Source organism: Malania oleifera, chromosome 2 (genome assembly GCF_029873635.1).
Source record: "Malania oleifera isolate guangnan ecotype guangnan chromosome 2, ASM2987363v1, whole genome shotgun sequence".
NCBI lineage: Eukaryota > Viridiplantae > Streptophyta > Magnoliopsida > Santalales > Ximeniaceae > Malania > Malania oleifera.
Window position 1 is genome coordinate 42153245 of NC_080418.1, and position 25078 is coordinate 42178322.

The following is a 25078-nucleotide window of genomic DNA, read 5'->3' on the forward strand; positions in this document are numbered from 1 at the left end:
TAGGTTTGATACTCCATCTTGATGCTAACAAACAAGTAGGATTTAATATGCTTTAGTTGAGTGTTGTGTTTTCTCAGGAATTCATATTGAAGGTACTCATGAAGCATGAATCAATAACCGATAGCATGGATTAAAGTTTGAAGACCATAAGAGCATGATGATTAAAGTAGAACAACATGAGAGCTCAAAGTTCAAAATATTTTGAGAAATCAGATTTTAGCCACAAAGAAAGTTCAGATCAGAGCAAAGGAGAGTTTTGAGAAACTATGACAAGTCTTTGAAAGTACTTTAAGTTTATTCAAGTATGAAGTTTTCATTTTGAAGCTCTTTAATCAAAAAAAACTTAGAGATCATAAAAAAATAACTTGGAACATGTTTTCAAAGTTAAAACAAATTTATATTCCAAGTAAAATGAGAGAGAAATCAAAAAATGATTAAAGAAAGAAATTTTTCAATTGACAGACGACTGTGGGATTATAGACAGACGACTGACTAAATTTAAAGGCTTAAAATTGAAACACAGAAGCCTGACAGACAACTGTCAAGGCTTCCACAAACGACTATCAGTGAAAGGTGAGAATTCTGTGAAACTTTCATTAGACGACTGTCCACCATATATGTTACTAGAAGGCTCAAATATTTTACATGGACAGACGATTGTCATCTTATAGACAGACGACTGGCACCTTATATTCTGATGACAGACGACTGCCACTCAAGGGATAGATGATTGCGACCTTTCTGTCTATGATTTCTACTGTCATATTTAATAGACAGACGATTGTCAAGGACTTCACAGTCATTTGCCTCGCGACAATTTTCTGTTTCCCAATGGATATAACTTTTGAAATTCAAAAATTTGGAAACTAAAATAAGTTTATTTTATGGAAACAAGTCTGAGTATTCCTTGGGAACAAGCAAAGAGGTTTTATACATCTATAAATACCCTTAAGACTTATTGAATTATACACCAAGATTATTAAGAGCTCACAATCTGCTGTCATACTTTCTCTTACTCTGAAATTTTGAAAGCACCTCATATTGCTCACATCCTTGCTCGAAAATAAGAAGTTCCTGCTAACTCTCACTGTGTTTGATCTTTGAAGTTGCAAATTCTTTCATTGAGAAATATCCACGGCAATTAATTTCTAAGAGCTTCATTCTGAAAATTCATATTCTGAATTTACTAAAGTATATTAGTGTTTTAAACTTGTACTAATCAGCTCTTTGAGGAGCAAGTTTTTGTACATATTGTTTCTCTATCATTGTAAAGGGCTTGTTGACGATTTGAGTGTTGAATCGTTGGACTAAACAAAGGGAGAAAAGTTTGGAGATGGCGGGCTCTAGCCTTACCAAAGGAGTACTTGTAATTTTTTTTGTTCCTACTATTAAAGGAACAGTGATAGTGAATCCTTTGGCGGTTTGGCCAAGGGCGAAGACGTAGGCTATGTTGAAACCGAACCACGTAAAAATCCTTGTGTTCTTCTTTCTCTACTCTACTCTTTATTTTTCAAGGATATAATCTGCGTGGTTGTTTTTAATATTTAATCCTGAATGTTTGGTTGTTAAATGGATCGAAAGGTAATTCGTTTTGGATAAATCAGCATTGATTGCGGAAACCGAAAGGGACTATGTTGGTTGATTGTCCTTGACCTATTAATCTGAATGTTTATTTAAAAACTGAACATTGGGAAGAAGAATACTTGTGATACAGGGATTATATTGAGTGCAGCAAATTTTCACACATATATTGTTTACTTAAAATTAAAAGTTTGATCTTGTTGTGATTGATTGTGAGTGTTTCTAAGATTGATAACTTAAAAGAACTAATTCTAAAAGAAATTTTTTAAAAAACCAATTCACCCCCCCCCCCTCTTGGGAAGCTATTCCTAATTTCAATTGGTATCAGAGTGGGTTATAGTAATTCCTAACAAGAAACTATAAAAAGATTGAATAGCAAATATAGGAGTAGCACCCTTCGATGAAGGCCAATCCTCAACTCGTCCCCAATTTTTTGTGGACATAATTATACGTTTTGGAAAAAGAGAATGCAAATCTATCTCCAACACATGGATTGGAGAGCATGGGAAGTAGTTATGGATGGAGACCTTATTCCCACTAAAATTGTTGATGGAAAACAGATTCCAAAAGAAAAAAAGGATATACGATTGATTTAGACTATAAAATGCTTCAAATCAATTCAAGCGCTTTTAATGCTTTATACTGTGCCTTAGATGCTAACGAATTTAATAGGGTCATGGCATGCACAATGGCTAAAGAAATATGGGACAAATTGGAAGTAACTATGAAGGAACTATTGATGTTAGAGACAATAGGATAGATATGTTAACAAGTGAATATGAAGCATTCAAGATGAATTCTGATGAAACAATATCAAGTATGTACACCAGATTTACCCACATAATAAATTCCTTAAGTGCCTTAGGGAAAACTTATACTACCTACGAAATGATTAGGAAAATCCTAAGAGGCCTTCCTTCAATATGGGAACCAAATGCTATAGCTATTACTGAAGGTAGAAACCTTAAGACTACATCTTTAGATGAACTCATAGGTTCACTTCTTACCTATGAAATGGCATTAAAAGAAAGGAATCCTGAACCAAAGCTGATGGGGATCAACATGCCTTATGTATCCCTTTTACTGATATGATGACACATAGACAACCACCCGATCTCCACTCCTTTGCTGACATGGTGACACGTGGACGACCTCCAGATGTCCACTATTGTTTATATCTATTTTGCAGGAACACATGGGATTAATTGAAGATCATCTACTTCTTTGATGGAAAATTTTTTTTATGTGAAGACTTTGCTATTGTGTTAATTTATATTTTTCGTGTATATGTTATTTCAAGATTAATAGGTGCTTGAAGACCATGCTTGAAGACCCAAGTGAAGTATTGAAGCAAAGTCCAACTCAAAACCCATGTGGCCCCCACATGGCTCCAATGGGTCCCACACGGTTTTGGCCTTCCTTTTGGAATGTGTTTAAATTTCAAATTTGAATTGTAATAATGCAAGACAACTAAGCTTGACTTGTGTGCTTATGAGTTGGAGTTCCTTGTTCTTTTAGTAAGTATTAATTGTGTTAGGTTAATAGTTGTTGAAAGTTGTTGAGAGTTATTGTTGAAAGTTATTGAGAGTTGTTGTTGAAAATTGTTGAGAGTTGTTGAGTGTTTAAAGCTTTGTCTCCTAGGCTATGCCTATAAATAGCTTTCTTATTGTAAGAACAAGGGATGAAGTTGAAGTTGAATATTGAAGAAGCATCTCTTTGCTTGAACTTGTAAAGCTTGTTCCTCTCCTTGTGAGTGAGTAGTGTGAGGCAACGGCGTTCTCTCCAGAGATCAAGTGGTGAGAGACCACTAAACTATCCAACGACTCCATCAACCCCTCCTCCATCTAATATTCTCACGGCCCCCATCAACACCACACGGCCAACGTCTTCATACACCCACACGACGATCATCATCTACACTTCATTGCTGTGTTCATCTTGTGATTCAAAGCTTGTACAAAGGACCAACAGTTTGACCTAACTACGTGTGGAACAACGTCAAGTCATCCAAACCAATATCTTGGTAACTTCAATACTTGTGTTTGAATTTTTTTTATATTTTGTGAACCCTTGCTAGTAGATTAAAATCACATCTTTGAATAGCCCATTTGATCCATAGATTGCAATATTGGTACTTGCTAGTTAAAATTAATTGTATGAATATTAGTTTGCTAACATAGAACTTTTATTCTTGAATCTTTGAAATAACAACTTTTCAGTATATAACTTGATTCCTTTGTGAAAGAACCAATCGGGACTTAATTGCTAGACAAGTCATACACCTTTTCAAAATCCTTGAACATGTGAAATAAAACATGATTTATTGTGTTTATGTTCGAATAATTAAATTCTTAAATTAAAGTGTTTAAGTGTATGTGCTTGTGTGAGGGTTGAATCGTAGGACATAGGTCGACCATTCCCGTCCTACATCAAAAGCATAAAAGATCTGTTGCTTTAAAAGCTTCTAGCCACAGTTCTAGTGAAGAAGAAAGTGAGACAAGTGACTTAGATCAAAATGAATTAGCATTCATCACTAAGAGACTAGGTAAGTTCTATAGAAGAAATAAGAGATTTCCTAGGAAGTTCAATAAAAAGAAATCTAAAAAATGAGAGACGAGTAAGAAGGAAAATAAAAGCAAGAATGAACCTCCAATATGTTATCATTGCAAGAAACCAGGGCATATCAAACCAGACTATCCGTTGTTCAAGAATAGAAGATTGGTTTAGTAAAAAAAAGGAAACAAACTTACTTAGATGTTAGGGTTCACTTCATGAAGACTACGAGTTTTTTTGTTGAAATAAGTCATTCATACGCTATTCTAGTGGATAAATGACATGGTGAGAATATTAAATGAATTTTTTCATGTCGGGGCATGTGATTACTAATTAGGCATGAGGGCATTGCCTTTCAGCTGCTAGTTTTTTATAATTGAGGACTTAGTTATGCATCAAAATTCTAGTTTTTGAGATGTAATTAATATGGTAAGAGGAGAGGAGTTGAAATTAGCAGTGTTTGACTTTGTATGGGTTAATTTATTCTTTCACTTAAAAAAAATAGTTCATTTGTATAAGGAAAATGCTTGAGATTACGGGTTTGTGACATCACAAGTCCACATCGCAGCACAAGAGAGAGAGAAGAAGGCCTGTGGACCCTTCTGCCCTCCTCTTTTGTACTGGGACATGGATTCATGATAATCGAGGGACCTATGAAGAATGGCATGATTCTTTGCATAGATACATTTTATTTTATTTTTTTCTCCCAAATTTTTGTATCTTCTCATTTGGGTGTAAGTTAAATCGAGCACATCCTCGTCATTGATTTGGTGGAAATTTAGTCTAATCACTATAAGTGGATAGATCCAGCAAATGAATGTTGGTGGTTTGTCCTGTGGGGCGGTGGTTGATGCTTCGGGCTTTGGTTCTCCTTGTAAGATTAAACTTGTATTTAAGTGGGCATCCATGACGGGAATTACCATTTCGGGTGTCCCAGAGGTAGTTGATGAATTTAAGAATTAAAGATAATATAAATTAAGATAAATTAATATAGAGAATTAATTTTAAAATGTAGGTCTGTAGTTGCAACTTCTTAGTTCTTCCACCCTTATTTTTTAAACAAAATAATAATAATATATATGAATTTTTAGTAATAACTATAAAACAACTAGTTAATTACCTACATCATTTTTCCAACATTACTAGCATCGTAGATTCTGTGAACGCAAGCAAATATCTGAGGATTGTTAGAAGGAAAATAAAGAGAGAAAATGCAATCAAAAGTGCACTTTCTTCTCAAGTACTTGCATGCAGCACAACGATTTGAAATCATGACTTGTTCCGAGAAAATCCACCCAAAAACACACCAACAAAATATTCTCAACTTTTGGTGTTAGAAAAAGAGAGTATGAGTTTGCTGTGAGGATTTCATTGGTTATGATTTATTAAATAGGGAGATTATTTTGTGGAATTGTTAATATCACAAGCATGAAGAGGTGTTCTTCCATCCATTAGTTCTTCAAAATTAAAGATTTATAAAGGAAGTAAGGGTTCATGAACCATAATTCTAGTTTTGGTGGCGTGTTAAATATGGTAAGAGGAGAAGAAGTTGACTATGAATTTTGGGTTAATTTGTTCTTCTCTCCCCCATCCTTTTGAGAAGAATGGGTTAATATAGGCTACAAGTTCTTTGTTGAAATAAGTCATTCATACGCTATTCTAGTAGATGAATGTCACACATTAGTTAGTGAGAATATTAAATGATTTTATTCATGTCGGGGCATGTGATTACTAATTAGGCAAGAGGACATTGCCTTTGAGCTGCTAGTTTCTTATAATTGAGGAGTTAGTTATGCATCAAAATTATAGTTTTGGAGACGTAATTAATATATGGTAGGAGGAGAGGAGTTGAAATTAGTGGTGTTTGACTTTGAATGGGTTAATTTATTCTTTCACTTAAAACAAAAAAAAGGAGTTCATTTGTATAAGGAAAATGCTTGAAATTACGGGTTCGTAACATCACAAGTCCACATGGATACTTATAATTCTGTTCTTTTTCTCCCAAATTTTATCCTCTCATTTGGGTATGAGTTAATGATTCTCATCTCATGCAACGGTAACCCAAATTAAATTATAAAAAAAAAAAAAGGAACATCAAGGTGTATTTTTGGCAATTCAAAATTGAAATTGAAATCTCATTAAAATGTTTTTTTGTTTTACAAAAAAAAAAAAAAAAAGATGCAGACTGTCCATATTAAATTTATTAAAGGTCAAAATATTTAAAAGAAACAAACAAACAAACAACATTAATGAAGAACTAACATCAACCAACCCGCCAAAAGGAAAAGGAAAAAATGAAGAAGGAATTAAGTAGCGAAGTGTGGGTAGCGGGTAGTGGTGCCTGCTTGGTCCAACATGAAAGGAGAGAAGGTAGGCGTGGGATCTGCATAGGAAACGCAAGACTGGGCTTGCGCATTTTGGAAGAAGGCAATCTTCGCTCGTGTCTTGGCTACCTCACTCTCTGTACATTGTATCTGCTGGTACAGTTGACATACGGTTCTTACGCACCCGTACACTGGATCTTGTATTCTGCATTGCGCCTCAAAATACAGCGTATCCGCCACCTGCCCTCGCCGATCTGCTGGCACTTGCTGCTCATACCTCACATCAAACAATAACCATACCATCATCGTCATTATATACAATCACACGTGTGTCGAGCACATCCTCGTCATTGATTTGATGGAATTTTAGTCGCTCAAAGCGAATGGATCCACCAAATGAATGGTGGTGATTTGCCCAGAGCACCGGAGCGGTCATCGATGCTTTGGGACATGCAATTAAACTTGTATTTAAGTGGGCACCCAGGACTGGAATTACCGTTATAGGTGTCCCAGAAGTAGTTGATGAGTTTATGGATTAAAGATAAATAAATCTAAAGAATTAATTTTAAAAGTGTAGGTTTGTAGTTGCAACTTCTTAGTTCTTCCACCCTTATTTTTTAAACATATGTATGAATTTTTAGTAATAACAATAAAACAACTACCTAATTACCTGCAGCATTTTTCCAACATTACTGGCACCGTAGATTCTGTGAACGCAAGCAAATCTCTGAGGATTGTTAGAAGGAAAATAGGGAGAGAAAATGCAATCAGAAGCGCACTTTCTTCTCAAGTACTTGCATGCAGCGCAACGATTTGAAATCATGGCTTGTTCCAAGAAAATACTACTGAAAACACACCAACAAAATATTCTTAATCTTTTGGTGTTAGAGAAAGAGGTAATACGAGAGGATTTCATTGGGTATGATTTGTTAAATATGGAGATTATCATGTGGAATTATTCATATCACAGGCATGTGTTTAGGCATGAAGAGGTGGTCTTCCATCCATTAGTTCTCCAAAATTAAAAATTTATAAAGGAAGTAAGAGGCCCTGAACCATAATTCTAGTTTTGGTGGCGTGTTAAATATGGTAGGAGGAGAAGAATCTGACTTTGAATTCTAGGTTAATTTGTTCTTCTCTCTTCCATCCTTTTGAGAAGAATTGATTAATTAGCACAGACAAGCACAATCCTTTCTTTTTTTTCTTTTTCTTTTCTTTTTTCTAATTTTTTAATTCTCCATCTCTTGTTAGAATGAGTTAAAGGGTTTGTGTACTTAACTCCCTCACCTCATGCAGTGTTTGCAAAATAGTTGAGTAAATAAATTAGTGAATACTCAAGATAGGCTTTGGTAATTCAAAGTCAATTTGAGAAATTGAAATCAAATGATTAGCTCCAATTCATGTCGTTCGTTCATAAGAATATAATTCTGATTTGCATTTAAATTGAATTATCACACTACTAATTCCAACATAGTCCACATCCAAATTCTAATTTTGATCTAAAATATTAAGGTAGTATTTAGCTCATGATTAAAGTTAGAATTAGAAATGAAGTGTCGAATCCCCTCTCATGTTCAGTTTGTCACAACATTAAAATATGTCAACATAAAAATCGAAATGAGTCTAATTTATAAATTATGCTACTACATGGTATAAAAAAATGTTTTTAAATTAATAAATAAAATTGATAATTGTTATATAACGTCAGTATATTTAATTACACACTATTCATTTTTTTACTATTAATAATATCATTATCAGCATTTACTCGATTATACTTCGCATATTATTTACTATATTTACAAATATACCTAAACAATCAATCGTGATTGGAAGACACTTTTTTAGATGAATTTCAAAACAAAAAATTACTTAATTTTGAATAATTATATTTACACAATTTCATATAATCATATGAGATGCCTACCATTCTTCACCTATGAATTTTATTATATATTAGATGAAAAAAAATCAAATTATAGATAAGTGTTCATTAATTTTGTCAATGTTATCAAAATGCCAACGTCCAATAATTTTTTACTCATAATTTAAATTTGGTTGTTAAATTTTTTTTAAAAAAAATTATTAAAATTATCCTCAAGCATAGCGAGGAGATCTCTGCTAGTAAATAAATAATTAAGGTGGGGGTTTGGTAATTCAAATCAATTTTTATTGAAAATAGAATGGTACGTAGCTCTGATTCATGTTGTTTGTTTATAAGAATTCAATTTCAATTTTCTTTTAAATTGCATTCTCACACACTTGATTTCAACTTAGTCCGAAACCAAATTCTAATTTTGATCTAAATTAATAAGGTATCATTTAGCTCGATTAAAGTTGGAATAGAAAATGAAATGTTAGATTCACTCTCATGTTTAGTTTGACAAAAAATAAAATTAGAATTATAATATAATGTTTAGTATATGCGGACATAAAATTAGAATGGGTCTAATTTATAAATTATTCTACTACATGGTATAAAATTTTTTTGTAAATTAATGAATAAAATAAATAATTATTATATAATATTATTATATTTCATTACATAATATTCTTTTGTGTATTATAAAATCATCAAACTTTATTATTATAGTTTATATTCAATGACATTAATAATTAATATTTTATTTATTTATCATATTAAATTAAAGAGGTGCAATTGGTACTCTAAAAAACATCATTATCATTTTTTTCTCACATAATTAAATGACAGATTTGTCCCTTTTCTTCACTTGTGAAGTGGAAATGGAGGGTGAAAAAAATGAAGCTTGAGGTGTAAATTTGTCATTTAATAATATATTAAAAATAAATGTAGAGTGCCAATAGCACTTTTTGGAGTGCTAATAGTTCTTATCTAAAATAATAATACAATAAATTAACAGTCATATGACAATATGTGTGTTGCATGTACGGTAATTACTAACATGCACAATACTTACTTTCATAATTCAAAATTTAATTACGAGTTAAAAAGATAAGAATCGAAAAGTAAGCTAAAAGAGGAATCAAATTTCTACAATAAACAAGAATTGAGTATAATATTACTACAAACTTAAGTACGAGCTAAGAGATAAGAATCAAAAAGTGGGTTAAAAGAGGAATTTAATTCTTGCGGAATGGAATCACAAACCAAACATTAGGAACTAGAACCACTCAACTCAAATCCTAATTTGAATTCCCAATTACTAAATGTCACTTAAAAGTTTTATTGCTTTCTCATAATTTTTTTTGGTCCACTAGATTCATATTAGATTCAATTTGTAACACAATAAAAAATAACTCATCGCTCACCATAGACATACGTATACAAACGGTCGGTCTTACATAATACACGTCCATGAGAATAAACGTGCTTGTACGCATACAACCGTCCATATATTCATACATATATAAAAAATAACATATTAATATACTTTGGTCATTTAGTTATTATAGTGTTATTTTATATTATATGAGAAATTATATATAATTTAAAATGTCCGATATTAGCAAACTAGGCAAATTCTAATTCACACATTAATATCAATTATAATTCATTATAATATGACTATTGATGTATTACATTGCATTATGATGTTATATTACATTAAAGGATAAAAGACATTGACCTCTTTTAAATTTGAGCAAAAAGATATAAACCTCTCCTAAAATTTTAAAAATTTGACAAACCTTCTGTCTTCAAGCTTGATACCAACCTTCGATTCTTCTCTAATTGCCCTCTGCAATCTTCAAACCTCAAAAATTAACTCTCGCACTCCAATCTCCTCTGTCTGAACTCGGACAAGTTCTCTTTCACAAATTCTCCTCTAAATTTCAAGCTCTATTGCTCACTCTCGATTACAGTCTCTCAACGATCCACACTCTGATTTTCACTCACAATTACATGTATGCTCTTCTGTCTCTATCTGTGTTTTCTCTCACCCTCAGAAAGCCTCTATTTATAGGCTTGGGAACCATTCTACTTAATACTGATTGACTAATCAGTATTAAATTTAATCAATCTGTGTTTACTTTCAATTTTCACATATTCTTCACATGTCTAATTATTGAGTCCTTTTTTGCAAGCTTGAATTTTAGAGCTGAAGATGCTAGCCCACCTCTTTATTGATTTTTTCCTTCTTTTTTTTTTATTCTTTTTCAATGTAAAATTCATTTCCTTGTACTTCATATTTTTCTATTTTTTCTTCATTTTATGGAATAAAAATTTGTATAATTTTGTTATATTGGCCCAGGACAAAATGGGGTGTTTACAAGTATACCTACTACATATACTTGTTTTTTTCTTCTAAAACCCACCATAAAACTTCTCTAGGTACCTTATCATATGCTTTCTCTAAGTCAATAAATACCATATACAAATCCCTTTTCTTTTCCCTAAATTTTTCATTAATCTTCTTAAAAAATATATACCTTCTGTGGTAGATCTCCGAGGCATAAAATCAAATTGATTTTCTGAGACCTTCGTTTCTAGCCTTAATCTTTGTTCAACGACCCTTTCCCACAATTTCATTGTATGACTCATAATTTTAATTTCATGACAGTTATTACAATTTTGAATCTCTCTTATTTTTGCATACATGTATTAAAGTGTTTTGCCTCTATTCATTTGGCATTTTCTTAGTTTTTATAGTTATTGTTATGAATGTGGCTCACATTCTAAGGAAAAGCATAAAGGAAATCAGGGTGCAGCAGTGCAGTGAAACAGGCAATTTACATACTGCTTGAAATCGTCGACAGTTTGGCTTGGGACACCTTGCGCAAATTTTGAATTTTGAATATTTGGATGTTATTTTGTGTTGAAATTGGTGCGATCCCAAGAAGGGGTGAATTGGATTTTAAAACATTTTTGTTAAATTAAACATTTACCTCAATTCACCACATATCATATCCCATTTTAATTATGGTCATATATGTAAAATGATTAAGCTATAAGTGTGAACATACACGTGCAGCATATCTCATTTAAATAAAAGTGTGTATGCAAATAATTAGAAATATGAATAAACAAGCATACACATATGGAAATTTAAAGTACAGTAACTAAATGAGATAGAGAGAGAGAGCAACACATGATATTTATCGAGATTCGGCCAAACCAGCCTATGTTCCCACCTTAGGCACACCCCCTAAGGATTTCACTATCCTTGCTCACTTACATGAGCGGAGCAGAAGTCATTACAATATTTCCTTTCAGGGCAAGGTAAACCCTAGCTCAAATTACCAGGTTGTGCCCAACTGGTCTCCCTTACGGGGCGAAAACTATCCAATTCAATTTACAAGCTGAACTCAATAGGTCTCGCTTACGGTGCTGAGATTCCCCAATTCAATTTTTGGGTTGAACCCAACCGGTACATTAAAAATATTTTTCTTACATATAAACATGCTTCTAAATACAAGTAGAGATGTACAACCTTAAAAGCTCAAATATATGCACTCTCTTATGATCACTACAAAAAATAAGGTAATTAGTAAAAGATCAAAACTGTCATTAATAATCATAAAATCGTCACTAATACTATTAGTGACGAATTTATAAGTATTAGTGATAGTTTTAAATTAGTTGCTATATCTGCCGTTACTACTAATTATTACTGATAAATTTTGAAATCGTCACTAATAATGTAGTATTAGTGACAGATTATAACTGTCACTATAACCCTAATATCGTCACTATAAATTCTATATTGGTTCGACACAAATTTGTCACTAATAAAAGGGTATTAGTGACGAATTTCAAAGTCGACATTAATAGTGTAGTGTTAGCGAAGGATCAAAACCGTCACTAATACTCTACTATTAGTGATGAATCCTAAAACCGTCACTAATAGTAGAGTGTTAGTGAAGAATCAAAACCGTCACTAATACTTGGCCTTTAGTGAAAGATCATAATTCATCACTAATAGTTGGGCTTAAGTGAATGATCAAAACCATCACTAATACTTGACCTTTAGTGAAAGATCAAAATTCGTCATTAATAGCATAATATTAGTGACGATTTTGATCCTTCACTAATATCTATACACAATTATTAGTAATGATTTTCAAATCATCACTAATAATTTAAAATTAATATTTTTTTAATCATTAATTCTTGTGAAAATTTGTAATTACATTTTTTGCATAGATAACATTAAACCATAATAATTAAAAAGATTCATAAATTATTAAAAATTCTAAATCAAAATCAAATACAAATACATTATACAAATTCTGAATGTTTTATACATGAATCTCATATGTTCAGATAACAAAAAAAAAAAACAAACAAACAAACAAACAAAATCAAAAGCTGCATCCTACTGCAGTGCATGGTATCGTGTTGATGTTGTGACAACCGCAAACCCTACAAATTAAGAATTATAAAAAATAAAAAATTAGTATACGATTTTTGGCCATATACGTATTATAAGTATCAATGATTTGATAGAAAAATAATCGAACATTCGAACAAAGTTAAAAAAAAAAATGACACTATTTTAAATAGCTAAGTTTTATCATTTTTGAGAAATTTTGGTAGCATTTCCCCTATATGTAACGACCTGACCCTTTTTATATGGACCCAGGTGTCACGCACTTATACCAAATACCTATACATGTTCAAGATATGGAAACAACCCGCCCTAAACAGGGACATACATGTATAAATTATACAAAATCATGATGTAAATGTCGCGGAAAAACATAAACATCCATTGGGATTTCTACTAGACTTATACCAGAGCTTACTAATTCATCCATAATTTACATAAATTCGGACTTAGAATAATTTTCATTATTACAACCCTCCAAAAAGAAACTTCATCCAAGTTTAATACAAAATTCATATGCTTACGTAAGCTAACCAAAATAATCTCCCTAGTCCTTTAACTACTAGGACCAACGCACTGATGGACCTAAAAACAAAGGTTGTAAGATATGGTAAGACACCTCTCAGTAAGGAAGAAGGAGTTACAACAGTGTGTGACTGCGTACATGCATATTTTAATAAAAACTCATGCATTCAAAACATTTGTTTATAATACTGTATCACATAACATTCATTTGCACATAAAGTATTTAAATCATGCATATGACTATTAGAACAACTCCAGCTTGGTATGACAGTTTGCCTATTTACCTCATGGCACGGGTTGTGCACTGATTGCCTCTGACAGTGTCTTGTTCGTGCAGACAAAAGTCGAGCATCTTTTATGATCCGACCGCCCCCTGGTTTATTTTTACCAGCAACTTACTAACTCCTCGCAAGTCGACCATCTAACGTACCCATACTGATTTCTCATGTATAGTTGCATTGTACTGCTAGCATCAGTACCTAGCCCTAGGAGTTTATTTCAACCCCCGAACTGGAGTATTTTTCAACCCCTTTTACTGAAGTTTCTTTCAACCTCTTTTGGTCACAAGCTATGGTTCCACTATCATATATACAATTTATAGCAAAACAGTAACCTGTGCAATTCCAGTATTTTTCACAAATTCAGATAATCACATTGGGTTCAAATCGGTGCCTTTCCACTCAGTTTCCCCCTCTTTGTTTACTGATTCAACTCGGTGCATCACTGGCCTCTGTTTATCACATTCCCAATATAACAAATTGGAACTTCGTTCCCATATTCTATATCAATAGTATAGAAAATCCATTCATTTTCATTTCAACATATATCATACAAGTTTAATCCAAAATCCGCTAAATGATAGAAATCAAGTAAATATCATTTAAATGAATAAGTAAAGGATTCAAGCATCTCCTACTATAGTATAAATGCAAATAACTGATTTTTGTAAAGTTTGGAGATCATACGCCGAAATCCTTGTTTTTACCAAAAATCGTAAAATCGTAAAACCAACATTTCTACTCGGTAAAATTTAGCAAATAAATGGTTAAATCATACATAATAACATACACTGGCTTTTTAGTGGTTTAGTTTTCTAAAAATGCTGTTGCAATCAAATTCCCCTTACCTTATACTCGAAACGAAATTTCGTACGAACACGATCCAAATCGACAACGCGGGATCCCGAAAACCTAAAACCACAGAACATAACCTTACTATGTTTTCTACTGCTATCCAAATATCCAATCAAAACTAAGATCAAATCCCTACCTCGATTTTTGGGAAAGACCTGAAAATCTCCGAAACGACGATCCGATCCGCTAAACTCGTAGAGTTTTCTCTTCTGATCCACATAGTACCCTCCGTTTTTGGAAACGGACGACAAACGACTGAGAATCCTAGAGAGAGAGAGAGAGAGAGAGAGATTCGCAGGTTAGAGAGAGAGAGAGCTTTTGGGAGAAGCTTAGTGCCTAAGCAACTTAAATGGAATATTTATAGGGCCTTTGACCTAGTCCAATTCGTCGACGAGGCGGCGTCTTCGTCGACGAATCCACCACACAAATCATCGATGAGGCCCTGAATTTCGTCGACGAGGATTTCCCGAGAACCTCCCAAAACCCCTCGGCATTTTCTCATTGATGAGACTCTGAATTTCGTCGACGAGGCTCTGAAGGACTTCGTCGACGAATGTTATCCTTCGTCAACAAATCCTGCTTATACAGGTTTGGGTCTCTACACTATAAATAGGACATGTTCCATAGAGATGTTCGAAACCTGGGTGTTTACAATAAAGAGTTCACAATAATCCAACAAGTAATTAATGAATTTTATAGTGCACAAGATTTTCATATAATCATTATTAAATAATGTAATGTGTTTATGCATCCCACAAACAATCTATATCATACTATAGTTGTATGAAAAAATAGAATATGATGTTGATAATGGTTTACATGGCTTCTTTAGGACTCAAAAATAATTATAAGAATCAAATAATGCAAATGAGTCCATTATTGATGGAATTTTCACTTAATACATGTAAAAATAAATTTAAAAATGAAGTTCAAAATTCATTTGAACTTCACTCATCCTTTCAAAAATATTTTAACATTCAGCACACTATAATCATTCTCACAAATATGGTATATGACTTTGATTATTTTGGAAGAAATTTAACAAATTTTCGGCAACATGTTGTCCATAAATAGAACATTTCTCAAACCTGCAAGTTATAAAAGCATGCAATTCAGAAGATTTTTGCATCATACAAATACTTAATGTACTCAAGACAACCTTATGACTCAAAAATAAAGACAATGATATACATGAAAGTCCATAAGATTATGTTTTCCAAAATTATAGAAGTTTTTGAAAAAATTTAATTTACTCGATTTTATGTGCACTAACAAATACCAAAACTATAAAAGATAATAGTGTCATTTAGTTATCTAACAAAATATAAATATCAATAAAGAATATAAGATAAAGTTATTTCAAAAAATAAAAAATAAATCTTTAAATAAAGTTTGATAACTGTGTTTATATAAGTAAAATTAAATATAACTTTCACCATTATATTTTAGTAGTTAATACTTTAAAAAATGTTAAAACTAATATATTAGATTTAATGTATACTTAAGTAAAATAAAATCGATACCTGTTATATAATATTTATCAAAAATATATTTTTTAATATAAAATATCCAATATTAAGTGATAGATAATGTTAAAAATTAATTCCTCCCTTATCCCTTTTTGGTATGAGTTTAAATATTAAAATAAGATATTTTATAGGAAATAGGCAGCCCTTTCAACTCTTTTTAACAGAAAAAGTATCATGACATGGCGACTTTTTACTGGCCATAGGTATAATACCTGATAGACATAACCGGAGACAACCCCAACCGGGCCAAACCCCTGTTGCGGTCTTGCTGTCCGTCCATTTCTTACTCCACAGTCCGCACTTTCTACTTCGCCATTACAGAGGTTCGAGAGTCGTTAACCGACTTTTCTCCCATCTCCGGTAGCTGCTGCCCCGTCTCCTCCTTCTTCTCCTCAACACTCTCTGCGTCACGCAAGTATTTCTCTCTCTCTCTCTCTCTCTCCCCCCAAGATAAGGATTTTGCCTATCGCTTTGACTCCTTCTTCGATCTAGGGTTTTTGCCTGTGTATTTTTATGCTGATCTGGTTCTGGTTACAGTACTGTTCTTTGATGCGCGAGAGTTTGTATAATTGATTTTCTATGGATATTTGTGTCCTTGTGAGGTCTCGATGCAGCTTGCTTTTTTGGTTAGTGTTGGGCTGAACTCGAGTTTAGCTGATTGTATTTCTTGTTAGGATGTGCGTGTCTGCTCGGTGCTCGGCGAGCTTGAACCCATGAATATTAATTTAGTTAGTGTTGGATCTATGGGCGTGGCTTAGGTTTGGATTACTGTGTGTATAATTGCTAAGGTGTTATGGCCTTATCTGTTAGGTTTTGTTGAGGTAAACGTTGCTTGTGAGCATCCCAATCCAAGAGTCTTGACACTGAGAGGGTTCCCGTGGCACTTGTCAATAGCTCTCCCTATCAAGTCGGTTAGTGTTTACTTGATCAAGCTTGCAGACACAACCGCACTAGCCACCTAAACCACGGTGGTCCTTGTCACTTAGAAAGCTTGTGTGACACTTGTCAATTGCTCCCGATCAAGTCAGTCAATGTTTACTTGATCGAGCTTGCAAACACAATTGCATGTCACCTAGTAGCCTAAACCACAGTGTAACTGGGAGAGTAATATTACACACAACCATGAGTACATATGGGTTATAAACATAACAAATAGCCACCAAGCAATAGCTCATCAAGAACCAGCACCACAATACACATGTATGATTTGTGTGAAAGGGCTTACTTCTATCATTTGTCCAACAAAGCAACATTACATTTATTTACTCAAAGAGTTTAATTTTACCATTCAAATCCCTATACAGCTACATATACGGTTTTTATCTCCCCTGTTTTTTACATTGTCACCCTGTGACACCTAGCCTTAGCTCAAAGGCCTTATATCAAACATAACGAAAATCTCATTTTCCATTTCCTCCCATATCTTTATTCCCACAGCATCAGGGATAGTAAGATTTTTTCTGAAGACAGCAGAATTCTTGGGCTTCCATATGTTGTAGATAGAGGCAACTCAAGCAATTTTATATAAAACCCCAGATAGGATGTTTTCCAGACTGGAAATCTTTTGAAGCTCATCATCTCAATTGCTGGAGTTTCTGTTGAGTTGCAGTGAACTGATAACTTTTTGATAAATGCTCACTGTAGTTTAACAGTAAAAAAGAGATGACTTTTGCTCTCATCTTGGCTATCGCATAATTGGCATGTCTTTATCTGGATTTCCCCCCAATTAGCAACCCTGTCAAGAGTACTTAGCTGATTCCACATAGCCATCCAAGCAGTAAAAGCATGTTTTGGAATACATCCTTGAACCAGCCTTATGCCACAAAAAAACTGTATTATGGTTTTTCCTCAAAAAATGCCAACTGATGTAGGGCAAGAAGTAAGACCTTGGGAAGATCCATATTGAAGACTACTTAAAGGAGAATCAAATTGATAATTGTTGGGTTTAGTTAGTAGTTTACTACGTTTTTAGTTTAATTAATATAGTATTATGTGTATTTAGGGGTTTTTTTGTAATATTTGTGTATTCTAAGGGGTATGTTTGTAATTTAATTAGTTTAAGGGGTATGTGTATAATTTTATGTGTTTAGGCTTTCTTATAAATGGTGCAAGAAAGTCATGTTGTGAGCAGTTATTGATGAATTTGAATTGGAATTGAACATTTGAACGTGAATTCATCTCCTCTCCACTCTCTTCCCTTTCCTTCATCCCTTCTATTTCTTCTAATTTCTCCATGGCTGCAAAGCCTTGATGCTTCCCCTGCATCACCAACCTGAGTCAAGAGTGAAGATTTGCAATTAGAGGCAGTCCCGATCACTCTTATCTTCCTGCACAGAACAAGGCTAAAAAGTAGTATTATTCTTAATTTCAGCAATTGCCCTTGTTAGTCTTCTTGGGCAACCCCAGATTTCACCATCCACAGTAGCTGATACTTCAGCATTCAAGGGCAGATGAAAGCCCCTAGTAACATTCTCTCTACATGTTTCCAAAAGGGGACTATGTGGGTGCCAATTGTCTGACAAAATGTAGGGCTTCTCTCATAGGAAATGTAGGTCTTCTCTCCATTTCCTGTGACATTCCAGAAATAATGGTGGACAATTCTTCTTACTTTCAGGATTTTCTTCCAGCTTAGTATGTGCAGAGCTAACTTTTTACAAGTAGATATAAAGTAATCCTTAAAAAGTAGGAATTTGTTATCAAAGTAACTCTTGCAATTGTCTCTGGCTTGCAATGACTAATGACTTTTTCATCTATCTTTTGATGTTACTGAGCAAGGATTTCTCTACATTTCATTTGCAATTATCCAAGTTGTTGAAGTCCTGCCTTGCTATTAGGAATTTGCATCATACCTATTCTAAGATATCTTCATTACTTAGAAAATTTTTTTTAAGGCCGTTTTTTCTTATAATATATTCCGATCTGTTGTTGCGACCTAATCTTTTGCTTTCAATTATTCAATCTTGCTTTATCATGGCATCTTGGGTCCTGATTTGGATAAAAGGTTATTGCTGCACATGCTTCTCTTAATTGAAATTGGTGGTTGAGCACGTGATATGTGCATACAAGTATTACGCATTATTTCATCTCAAAATTTTGAAATTTATTTTTAAAAATTTGAGTAATTATTAGTTTCAAGAAAGTATAAAATATAAATGTAAGTGGGTGCTCTAAGTTATTATTATTATTATTATTTTTTAAAACATTTATCAATATCTAGAACCAAAAATTAGAAAAGAGCCAAAAGGAAGAGACTAGAATTTCTTCCCCTAATATTATAGAATAGAGAATAATATGTGGAGCCTTTGCAGGCCCATAAAGCAGCTAAATTTGTGTCCTTTGCTTGTTTCGGTCTAAGCCTACCTCTGGTTGGTGGTATATGTTAGAAATACACCCCTCAGTAGGGCTAGGTTGAACATATAAGCCTTTTGCTTATTTAGCATATGTATGCTGTCACTTACTTGGCCTTAATTTTCAAGAACAGAACCAGCTGCAACACAATGAATACCCATGACAGCCAGTGCACTTTGGATCATGCTGGGCTAATAGACGGATGTACACTATCAGTTGGCAACCTAATTGGGGGTAGCCTCAAAAGAGCAATTTAACAAGGTCTCTGAGAGCAGCCAACAAAATCAAACCTTTGCAATATCAATAGAGGGAGAGGGTAGCCAAGCAAGATGGCTTTTCATTTTTAGGGGAAAGAAACATAAATAAAATTGTGAAAATGAATTGAAAGGGAGAGTTTTTCTTCTTGCGTTTGCTTTTATGCTTCTTTTTATATTTTGGAGGAAGTAGTTTTTTTTTTCTGTGATGTCATGTGCTTAAGTTTGAAATTATGTTGCAGGATGTCAGAGCCACCCTTCGTACCCCGAGAAAGGGTTTTGGAAAAGCAAAAATACTACCAGAGCATCCAGAAGCATACGTACCTGAAAGGCCCATATGACAAGATCACCTCAGTTGCTATTCCTTTTGCTTTGGCGGCTACCTCCTTGTTTCTTATAGTAAGTCTCTGTTCGACTCATAGTTTTCCAGGCCATGCATCTAAGAGAGAGGAGAAGTATAAAATTTTCCCAGCAATTCTCGTGACATGGTTGTTGTGTATATGCCTTTGTCCAGGGACGCGGAATTTATAATATGTCTCATGGGATTGGAAAGAAAGACTGAGAGGAAGTGTTGTTTATGCAGCACAAGTAAATTGGCTGCAGCTCAAACTAGACCACCATAATATGCCCTGGACTCGAACAGAGTGTGGTCTCTGCCTGTGTATTTCATTTTAATAATTCCCTAGTTTGCCTACTTTGTCACGAGCAGTGGAAGTCGAAACTCCCTCATGTCCTTACTTGTTCTGTGTTTCAAATCTCATGGTTCCTCTTGTTTTGAACCCCTCCCCCCTCGAGTTGGCCTTCAAGTTGGATTGGTAAAAAAGAAATGGACATAAAATTCAAGCGAGAAAAAAAAAAAACACTTTATATTTGGGACTTTGAATTTTAGATTTGTGCCTTCTCAAATGCAGAGGAAGGGATTTTTCATCTAAATATAATTGGGGAGGTAGATGTTGGAGTGAATCTTTCCCATTGCATGGAAAAGGGTGGGGTTTGGTAGACAGGTGCTCGCTCAATGTGGATGCCAAACACAGATGTTTCATGTCAAAAGGGCTTCAAACAAAAATAAATTAAATATAGATATAAGGGTAGAAGAAACAAATGTGGTATATTTAACTAATTTACAAATCGTTTTGAACCACTTATAAGAAAAGTACTTTTTTTAGATGATTTATTATATCTATAGTTTGAAATTATTTTTCATATGTATTTTTTCATAAATTTTTTTTAAAAAATAGTTATTTTAAATTATTTAGAAAAATATTTTTGGAAATAAATATTTATTTAAGCGTAAATTGAACACTATTAGTTATTGACACAAATAATTGTAAAAAGTACTTTTCCGAAAAATGGTCCAAACAGGAACTTATTATTTGTCATGTGTGCGCCGTTTTTTTAAATATACCACATTTATTTCTTTAATAAAACAGTTTTAGTTTTAAAAATTTAGAAGTCATATAAAATTTTTAAACATCTAAAACTAAAATTATTTTATTAAATTAGTTATTTACCCATGGTTTCTATGTTTTATAATTAAAGGACAATCTAAAAGAAAGGTATTTTTAGAAAAAAAAAAAAATAAGAAAAAATATATAGGTTGAAAACTAGCCTAAAACTCTTTATCAATGGTGTAGACACCCCAATTTAAGTAGGACCTCTCTTTTCTTTTCTTTTCAATGTGAGGACCATTCCTAACAACATGATGATTTACATGAGGGGTCAATTTTGTATCTATTTGAGTTTTTGAGTAGTAAATTAGGTATTCTAATTGTACCGTGTAAAATTAGGTTAGTGGCAACTCCAAATTCCAAATTTTTCAAAAATTACATATTTTATCCCCTCGGGGTCTCGAGACGCCTTCTGGGACGTCGTGACAAATAGTACTAGTAAATAACTAGTTATAATTAATACATTATTTTATTTTATTTTATTTTTTGAACGATAGTGTGTGAGATCCTTTGAATACTCAATTAATCTATTAAGATAATAGGTTTGTTCCTCTACCCTTCAACACTAAAATACTAAGGTATTATTTCAAAAGAAAGTTGTAACCCTCAAAACTCAAATCCCGATCATTTAGCAAGAGTGTCTTGAGTTAACTTATAACTTCTTTTTCTTCTTCTTTTTTGGCTATTCAACTTTTATTCACCATAAAATATTTTTATATAAATATTGATTTACCAATAAAATTGACGCTGATATAGAAAAATGATATAAATCTCGCAATTGCTAAAATCAATTTGTAGGTTTAGTCAATAAATGATTAAAATAATGGAAATTATTGGACTCACATCCTATTGAGATGTTGAAATTGTATGAGTTATATTTCTTTTTAACTTTCTTTTTCCTTTTTGGCTATAGTATAATATTTTTATATTTTTATTTTTATTTCATTTTTTAAATATGTAATTTCCTTTTATTTAGTATTTCATGTTATTTTCTAAAATAATTAATTTCACTAAAAATCACATCTATACTATAATTTATTTTTGAACCCATTTACTCTATTTGTCACCTGTCCTAGTATTGCTTTTCAAGTCTCTTCTTGCATCACAATTTCAAAATCTCTCTCTCATCGTTCTACGTCTCCATGTGAGTTTTTTTACAAAATTAATAAATAAATAAACAAATAAGCAAAAAAACACAAATATGTACGATTGCCCCAAAAAATACAGAAGGGTACCTAATCGACTTTTGAAAATTCAATTTGGTTTAAAAAAAAATAAAAAAATAAAGCGTGTGTCAATACAGACAGCTGACTGGCAATGCGCCAGTCAGCACACAGAATACAAGGGCGCAACAAACAAACAAAAAAAGTTGAAAAGGCAAAACTGACTTTTGGAAAGTCGATTTGCCCACGTGTCCATACCCAATTATGCCCTAGCTGACAGCATGGAAAAAAATTGCAAAGTTATTGAAAAATGACTTTCCAAAAGTTGATTTTCAAGATGTGGCAACACTCCAGCCAAGTCTCCTTCACCCATGACCCCAGCACACTGTCAAGCCCACTTGCACATTGTCAAGCACCCCCCCCCCCCCGGGACGCAGCATACTTCCGCCCCCCTTGCATGCTCCCCCAACTCCCTATATATACTACAAAATTTTTACATGGAACTCCATCTACTTACATAAAACATTTATCACGCTTCCCACCATATTCATAAATTTTAGTTTTGGATTTCATTTTATATTTTCATTATATTTACTATTTAGACATGGAGTTTGGTCCAACTGATTCTTTCTTTTTGACATTGAGGACATTGCATCCCTCCTATAACGCATGGGACGAGAATCATTCTAACGCCTTAAAAGGGCTTCAATATGTGCGCACATTAGAAACACAGTCATCCCAGAAGCATTCCGTGGATTCAACGAGTAAGGTTCTATCCACTATACCAGATTCAATATATTCTCCTAAACCACCACTTAATTAGATCATTACTGAAGCGTTGAAGGCTTGAGATGCATACATTACATTTTTCCTACGACAAGGCGATGATAACGTTATAGGATGTCGCCATTATTACAGGATTACCTATCAATGACGACGTTATTACGAGCATGACACAGTAGGCATGTTGTGTGATAAACTACTTGGATGCAAACCCTCCACCAGTCGGAGCGGACAAACTAGCTTATCCTTGTTTATGTCATGGATGGACGACACCATACCCAATCTTGCCGATGAAGCATTGGAGGAGGACGTACCGCAATACGCTTGAACGTACATACTACGTCTTATGTGCGGCTTGTTGTTCTTGAATAAGTCACAATACTATGCGTCGTTGATGTTCCTACCTCTGTTGGGCGACTTGGAAAGGGCGTCAATATATAGTTGGGGTAGCGCTTCACTTGCATGACTGTACAAAGAGATGTGTCAGGTTGGGGGTGTGGGAGCGAAATCAATTGGAGGTCCGTTATTCCTCTTGGTAGTTTGGACATGGAAGCACATTCCCTTCTTGCTCCAATTAGAGTTGGCCAACCACATCTTCATGTTGATGTCAGCGATGGCTTGTTCCCACTTGCGGTAAAGTTAGAATCTGTTTTATTTTCAATAAATTTAAAATATTTAAGTATAACGTAATATCAATATGAGATATTGTAGATGGTGAGCTTCATTTCATGCCTCGCACGTCCCTCAACATACTCTGCGGTCATATCGATATGACATTGATATGATGCGTGAGGACCAGGTAATTCAATTTTATTTTCATTGAAATCGTAAAATGTGATTATGTAATGTTTAATATTCTTAGTATTTTTATTACATAAATTGTTTGTTAGAAGTTTATATGAATGTCATACACAGTGCATGTGTACTATAATCTGCCGCCTATATGTCTCACTAGAGTATAAGTTTGGCTTGTTCATACTCCCCTAATTTGCTTTCAGATCATGGAGTGACACCTGTCAGACCGTGTACTACGACAATTCGAGCTAAGGTAATAGATCCCCTGTCTAGCTTAGACAAGGTACGGCCCCGACAATCATTATCAAGATCTGCACAAATGTGACTAGCGTGGGAATCATCAAACCAACTTGCATACTAAGTACGTGCGTACCCTCCAGAGGTTCCAACGACAACTGGACCATGTTGTCCACATACTGAAGGAACTTCCACTCCCTAGGCATACACCTTTATGGGCGGATGATGTATATAATGACTGGTACCAATCCATCACTATTCACTCCGTAAGCCGGCCACTATGCATATGATAGTGGTGAGTGAATAAAGTATTCAATGCTTGTAGTGAATAGACATGGGGATTTTCAAAAACTTATTAATAGTTTCATAATGCTCTTTTATAGGAGCATATGATGAGGAACAACCAATTATTTGGCTGCGTCCCAACGTGTCCACATTTTTTTTTTTTAATAAAAGAAGGCGGCACATCCATTTATTTATTAATATACTCTCACTTTTGATGGAGGAATACCGTAGTTACAAGATAAAACAAAATGGAGGGTATAGAAAAACCCTCCCAAAAAACCAACACCAGCAAACCAACCAAATTAGGACAACAAAATTAAAACATAACTAACCAAGAAGATAAAACCATAAACACAACCAAAATCAACACCAAGCGAAACTTTAGGGATGTACTAACGACGAACGGAAACGAGATTTTACCTATCCACATTTATTTCTTTAATAAAATAGTTTAAGTTTTAAAAATTTAGGTAAAAGATATGATGGGAAGTCACATAAAATTTTAAACATTTAAAATTAAGATTATTTTATTAAATTAGTTATTTACCCGTGGTTTCTATGTTTTATAATTAAACGACAATCTAAAAGAAATGTATTTTTAGAAAAATTTAAGAAAAATATATAGGTTGAAAACTAGTCTAAAACTCTTTATCAATAGTATTAGTAAATAACTAGTTATAACTAATACATAATTTCTTTTTTCCAAAACAATAGTATCTGAGATTCTTTGGATACTCGATTAATCTACTGAGATAATAGGTATGTTCTTCTACCTTTTTACACTTAAATATTAAGGTATTATCTCAAATAGA

The 25078-nt window shown here is 33.4% G+C and overlaps 2 protein-coding genes and 1 long non-coding RNA gene across 5 annotated transcripts; 1 reads left to right on the forward strand and 2 right to left on the reverse strand.

Annotated features, from left to right (window-relative positions):
- Positions 1–6440: 6440 nt before the first annotated feature.
- Positions 6441–6761, reverse strand: LOC131148153 (LOB domain-containing protein 23-like). The gene has a single exon (XM_058097891.1). The coding sequence runs from the start codon at positions 6759–6761 to the stop codon at positions 6441–6443; it is 321 nt and encodes a 106-aa protein (XP_057953874.1).
- A 5838-nt stretch (positions 6762–12599) lies between these two features.
- Positions 12600–14021, reverse strand: LOC131149894 (uncharacterized). Its single transcript, XR_009135320.1, has 2 exons — positions 13576–14021; positions 12600–12801 (listed from the first exon to the last, which is right to left on the reverse strand). It is a non-coding gene; the product is annotated as an uncharacterized LOC131149894 (long non-coding RNA).
- A 2094-nt stretch (positions 14022–16115) lies between these two features.
- LOC131149893 (uncharacterized) lies at positions 16116–20334 on the forward strand. Of its 3 annotated transcripts, none has more exons than XM_058100684.1 (3): positions 16116–16368; positions 19798–19954; positions 20070–20334. In XM_058100684.1, the coding sequence occupies exons 2-3, from the start codon at positions 19799–19801 to the stop codon at positions 20115–20117; spliced, it is 204 nt and encodes a 67-aa protein (XP_057956667.1). In that variant the 5' UTR covers positions 16116–16368; position 19798; the 3' UTR covers positions 20118–20334. The 3 variants fall into 3 exon arrangements, with proteins under 3 accessions (XP_057956667.1, XP_057956666.1, XP_057956668.1); XM_058100685.1 differs by having other exon boundaries at positions 16228–16364; XM_058100683.1 differs by having other exon boundaries at positions 19798–20334.
- The last annotated feature ends 4744 nt before the right edge of the window (positions 20335–25078 follow it).